The following is a 6,126-nucleotide window of genomic DNA, read 5'->3' on the forward strand; positions in this document are numbered from 1 at the left end:
CCCACAACAAAAAAAGGGAAATTGACAAAAATAGCCAATCCATCAAACTCAATTCACTTTTTAGCCACTTTTCAGAGCCTCTTCCCAAAATAGCCTAAGTTTTACGCACAAATTTGAATCTTTAGGCAGAAAGGGGTTTCTGCTCAAGGTTTGTTTTTAAAATCCTTTTTTTGGCCAAAATCAATACTTACGCATAATGTGTAAGGATTCTGCGTAAAGTATGGCTATTTGGGGAAGTGGGTTCCTGAGATGGCTAAAAAGTGAATTGACTTTGATGGATTGGCTATTTTTGTCAATTTCCCAAAAAAACCAGGGTTATATGGGTTTCTGTTGAATGTCAGCCATTGCAACTCAAAACCAATTGGATATGGGTGTAATAAGTTGTATGTTTTGTTGTTTGATCATTATTCTTGTCATGCCACGTCAACCTTGCAGCTATAACCTTCAGGCAATACCATATTAGCCTGCTGTAATGTAATACCACATTTAACCTCCAAGGGCCAACTCAAAACCAATTGATCAGTGGGTGAAATTATCAAGGACTATATATACTATATGCTGTATTTTGCTGAATTGTCATCGCTAGGTTGGTATCATTGAGCCAAAGGCCTCTTTGGTGTATTCATATGTGCGTTCCTTTTTTTCCTCTCACATCTATATGTACAAATAAATGAAGACTAAAAACCACTGAATGTTTTTTTCTACATTAATTTGAAACTCATATAGGGACTGCTGATTGTGAATGTGATGCTCCTGTTGTAATTGCCGAGGGCGATCTAAAAAGTGCAAAGCGTTCAACCAAACATAAAGCAGCTGAAAAGGAAGTGTCTTCTACACCTTTCACCAAAAAGCTTCAGAAAATAAACAAGGATGCTACTGATTCCTCACAACAAGATGTCGGATCTACCGGTCAGGAACTTGCCGCCGATCAGATTGATAAACGCAGAGAAGATCGAGAATTCTCACTGAACCAAGGACCCAAAGTGAAGCTTCCTGAGAGGAGCAAGGAAACTATGGTTTATGAGAATACTGGTGGTGGTAAGAAGAGAAAGGCCAAAAAGTATGCCAAAAACAAAGATGAATCGCTAGTGAAGCATGCTGATATTCATGTGGGTGATATCTCTTCATCGGTTCCTGCTCCAGTCTTTGATGATAAAATTATTGATGAAAGAGAGATTGACAAGTTTAGTATGGGTAGTGCTGAAAGGAATGAGGTTTCAGAGAAAACATTAGTAGATGATCCTCTTGTGTATGTGAGTAAGAAAGGTGATGATCCGACTGTGAAAGAGGTGGAAGTTTCAGAACCAACCGAGAGCCATGGACGCCAGGTGCATGTAGAAGATGTGGAAGAAAAACAAAAGAAGGAAACCGAAAATTGTGTGGGAAGTAGAAGGAAGAAAAAAGTTGCTCGAAGATCTGTTTCTATAAATGACGAGTCTGTTGCAAAGTGTAATGGTGATGCTGCCACTGGGACAAATGAGGAAAACTCTTTGCCTCGTTCTGAAAGGAAAGAAAGTCCAGAGACGATGTCAGATGTTGATCGTGGTAGAAGTGATGATAACCCGATGGACATCGTTGTCGAAATTCCAAGATCTGAGAAAAACAGAAATCAAGTAAATACAGAAGATCTTAATGATAACTCAAAAAAGGAGGATGAGAAGATGGATGGTATAAAGAAAAGCAAAAGGAAAAGGAAAACCAAGACATTTGCTGCAAGACATGAGGATGAGTCGATAATGAAACATGGTCATGTGGATACTGGTGGCATGTCTACAGCTGTGTCTAATTCAGCTTTGGATGGTTATTTGCAAGAAACTGCAAAGCAAGGTGAGAATAGCTTGCCTGATTCAGATAGAAAAGATAATCCCAAGGAAAAGCTAGCTGATTCATCTCAATTGGCTGTTGGTACAGATGGTGATAAAGATGGTATGGATGGAAAATCAAGGGACAAGCAAAATTCAGCTTCTCAGACCTTATCATCTGTTCCAATTGAACAGCAGCTGAATAAGGTTGACAAGGTACAAGATGGACAAGGTTCTGATGAAGGGTTAGTCAGAAAAGCCAAAAAGAACCAGAAATTTTCAGTGAGAACCCGCAAAGGTCTGCAAAATAAACATCAACCTACTGAACTTGAGCTAGAACCAGAGAAAAGTAAAGGTATTCCTGAAGAGACCTTGAAGAATGTGGCTGTATCTGAAGTTTCTAAGGTTAATAGTGAAGTTGATATCCCGAAGGAAAGATCTCATGGAATTGACTTCATGGACTATTTTGTGCCTGGCGACCAGCCTAATAAAATTGCTTCTATTGACAATGTGAAAGACTCTACGCAGTCAGGGAAGGAGAAGAAACCAAAGAAGAAAACAAAAGGAAATCTGCCTCTTGTAGAAACCTCAGCTGATTTAGGGAAATCACAAGTTTCATTTGGTAACAAGCAGAACGGAGAACAAGATGATTCCAGGAACAATATCACCATTCAATCTCAGAAATCTGTTACAAAAAATGAACACAGCAAACTCTTGTTATCTTCAAAGAAGACTTCAGAGGTTTCTACCAATGTTGTAAAAGATCCAAATATCACTCATATTGATCAAATAAAAACTCCAAAAAAGACCAGAATGATTGATACTCCCAAGACCAACAAATCTGCTCATGCTAATAAAGGACAAGATGGACCATCGTCTGAATCGAGCTCAAGCTCAGCAACTTTTGGCAGATCTTTCCGCTATCAAAAGCTCAACAAACAGCAATCAGTTCAGGGCCAGCCTCATGTTAAAACCTTGAAAAAGAGTGTACCCGTTGTGAACAATTCACAGCATGTAAAGGGTTTGTTGAATACGCCTGGAACAATATTTGGAGATGGTAGTGACGGGAATTCTTCTGATGACAGTGAAACTGTAAAGTCAGATTCCAGCACACGCACACCATCAAAGTCGTCATCATCAAGTGCTTCTAGCATATACTCTCGAACAAATGGTAATTGAACTTATTTGTTTGGACTAAATAAGCTGAAAGCCACTTTCTATATCATTAAGCACCAAATAGTCATGTATAGCTGACCGAATAAGATGTGAGTCCCATTAAGCTCATTAAGCTGCTAACAAACAGGCCCTATATCTATTACCATATTACCCTTCAGCTCTAGTAATTAATGGGACTCAGCTTATTCGATCAGCTATGCATGACTGTTTGGTAGTAGCTTAATGATATAGAAAATGGCTTATTCAGTATGATTCTTTTTTTTGGGGGGGGGGGGGGGGTATGCAGAAAGCCAAGATTTTTTCAAACCTGCCCCTCCCAATTATAGAACTAGCTCTTTCCATCTATGGAAAAACACTCCAAAAAAAACCCTTCTCAACCTACACAGAGAGATTAATCCCCACAGAGTTTTATCTATATAGAACTTGATGAAAAACCAACCAAACAGCCCCTAATTTATGTCCCACTAAACATTAGCATGGGCATATAGCTACTACTTATGTTTGTACAACTCTTGGGCTGCAAGCTGAATCTCATTTCTTTGTGAAAGAAAGACTAGAAGCTTTTCAGCTGCTTCATTATTTTTTTTGGTAAAGGCCTGGGCTTCTTGTAGTTTTGTCTTTGATGATCTAAGCTTCTAACGATGATGTGAATGTCTCAGGGTCGCGTCTTGTGAAAAGAATGGGAAGTGGTGGAAAGAACAGTATGAACTCACAGTAAGTTTGGTGATTATTTTACATAAATATAGAAGGGGAAATTTACATAAATAGCCAAAGCTGATAGATGGTAGCACTTTTTAGCCATTTTCTAACCTAAATTCACTTTTTAGCCAATCTTAGACAGAAAGTGGAATCCATGTGCAGAAAGTGGTTTTCTCAGAATCCTTACGCAGAAAGAAAGTGGAATCCTTACATAGAAAACCACTTTCTGCATAAGGATTTGGAGAAAACCACTAGCGTAAGCCTTGTGTAAGGATTGGCTAAAAAGTGAATTTGGGTCAGAAAATGGCTAAAAAGTGAAACCCTATTTGCTGATTGGGTTATTTCTATCAATTTCCCATATAAAAGGCTCCTTCTCAATTTCTATACAAAGTAATCTAAGAAGCTAGCACTGTCTGTTGATAGGAGCGGGTTCAAGAACATAAAAATGGCTGATCTTTTAAGAAGTTCAAATAGATTTAAGAAAGCAAAGATGAATGCATCACAGGTGGTGGATGATATGGAGAGCGAGCCTGTTGACTTTGTTCCAGACAGCCAACCCATTGCTAAGAGGTAATTTCAATTCTTCTTGGCTTATTAGCTTCAAGTGCTGCTTACTATAGTCCTTGGTTTTGAAACAATTACATGAGGGTTTTGGTGGGGGGATAAGTTTTGACCAGTTTTTGCCTCTCCATTCTTTTGAGATGTTTCAACCTTGTTTTGAGCTGTTGTTGATTAATACTAATGATCAAGAGTTGATTATACTTGGATTATGCTTTTTTTAACCTTGGGTTGATTGTTAGAATGTGTGTTTTCCAGCCTTTTTTTGAAAAGGCTTAGGACCTATAGGTTAACAGTTTAATGAGCTTAACGAGACATATGGATTATTCAGTTAGCTATACATGATTATTTGGTAGTGGCTTGATACTATAAAAATTGGTTTTATGTAGAAAGCCAATTTTTTTCAAAAACCTGCCCCTCATTTAAAAAAACATGTTCCTTCCCTCTATTAAAAACCATCACAAACAAAAACATTTTCAATCTATACAAACAGGTTAATCTATCAGACAGCTTTATCCATACAAGATTCTCTAAAATAGAAAAAAAAAAAAAAAAAGTTTTGTTCTCTATTCTTTATATTGTTCTCCAAGTTTAACCTATTTGTTAGAACATGTCCCTTCTAACCATTTGTTTCAAACAAATATCATTGTTGTACATCAAAAAAACACTAGGGTTTGCTAAGTACAAAGCAACTTTGTATCTTGTTTTTGCAAGTAAAAATGGTTTTGTATACAACTAAAAATCGAGGAGCATCGGATTGAAATTTAGGCTATTTGGATCGCGTTTGTTTAATTGGTCGAGATTTGTAAGCTAAATAAATTCGAGTTCAATGGTGATAATTTATATATTAATTGACATGTGTGTGTATATATAGTGTTGGGTTCATGTGAGAGTAGCATGTTTTTTTGAGCATGAGATTACATTGTTACACTTGAGACTTCACAGCAAAACGTTGTAAAGGTAAAAAAAATCCGAACCTTCACAGTACAAACATTGTGAAAGTAACTTTCACAAGTTTTGTTGTGAAGTTACAAGTGTAAAAAAGTGGTCTTTCGTGTCTCATGAAAACAGGTTGGTCTCATGTAATACCTAGTTAGGGGTTCATTTAAGGGAGAACTGATTAATTTGTAGTAACCGTGAGATCGAATGTGAATTACTCGTTTGAGATATATAAGGATATTTTTTAAATAACCTAAAAGATAATATAGTAATTCTATTTTTGACAACTAATCAAAATATTTAATCAAATCTTTTAGAAGCAAATATTTAATTAATTTTTTTAGAAGCAAATATTTAATTAAAATTAGTTATGTTCACTTTTTAATTAGAAGCAAGTATTTAATTAAATTTTTTGGAAGCAAATATTTCTTAAATAAACTAAAAGAATAATATAGTAAAAGACATTTGTGAATCAAAGTGCATCATAATAATAACGTTCACAACGTTTCATGTGTATCACAATGTATTTTCTTTCTTTTATGAAATGTGTCATACTGTGCATTTTCGTTATTTTCATTGTTTTACAAAGGGTATTACATTGTGCATCTTGTATATATAACTGGGTATCACAGTGAATATCGTTTGTAGGTACCACAGTGTGTATCTTGTGTTCACATAAAGTTTATCGGAATAAGATTTACCGGAGAGAGGAAAGAGAATAGAGGATAGATGAGAGAGAATATTTATAAAATCTCTAAAATTCCCTTAATTAATCTTTTAAGTTAAAATTATCAAAATTATTAATTTTCTAATTTAACCTTTAAATTTATGGTTGAGATTAAATCTCACGATTAACACAAACAAAATCGTTCTCACTTAATTATACTCCTATATCTATACTATATTATAAAGCATTTGGTTAAAACTCTTAAACTCTTAAAACTTTTAAATC

At 35.7% G+C, this 6,126-nt stretch overlaps 1 protein-coding gene across 2 annotated transcripts in view; it reads left to right on the forward strand.

Annotated features, from left to right (window-relative positions):
* The window catches only part of LOC112525969, a 7,389-nt gene extending 2,956 nt beyond the window's left edge, over positions 1 to 4,433 (forward strand). The window contains exons 4-7 of one of the 2 annotated variants that reach the window (XM_025136307.1): positions 727 to 1,827; positions 1,912 to 2,973; positions 3,638 to 3,692; positions 4,101 to 4,433. In XM_025136307.1, the coding sequence (XP_024992075.1) occupies positions 727 to 1,827; positions 1,912 to 2,973; positions 3,638 to 3,692; positions 4,101 to 4,251 (2,369 nt within the window). In that variant the 3' untranslated portion in view covers positions 4,252 to 4,433. Of the gene's footprint in view, positions 1 to 726; positions 2,974 to 3,637; positions 3,693 to 4,100 lie in introns of both variants that reach the window. The other variant, XM_025136306.1, reaches the window with a different exon arrangement.
* The last annotated feature ends 1,693 nt before the right edge of the window (positions 4,434 to 6,126 follow it).

Source organism: Cynara cardunculus, assembly GCF_001531365.2.
Source record: "Cynara cardunculus var. scolymus isolate 2C chromosome LG 13, CcrdV1, whole genome shotgun sequence".
Lineage (NCBI taxonomy): Eukaryota > Viridiplantae > Streptophyta > Magnoliopsida > Asterales > Asteraceae > Cynara > Cynara cardunculus.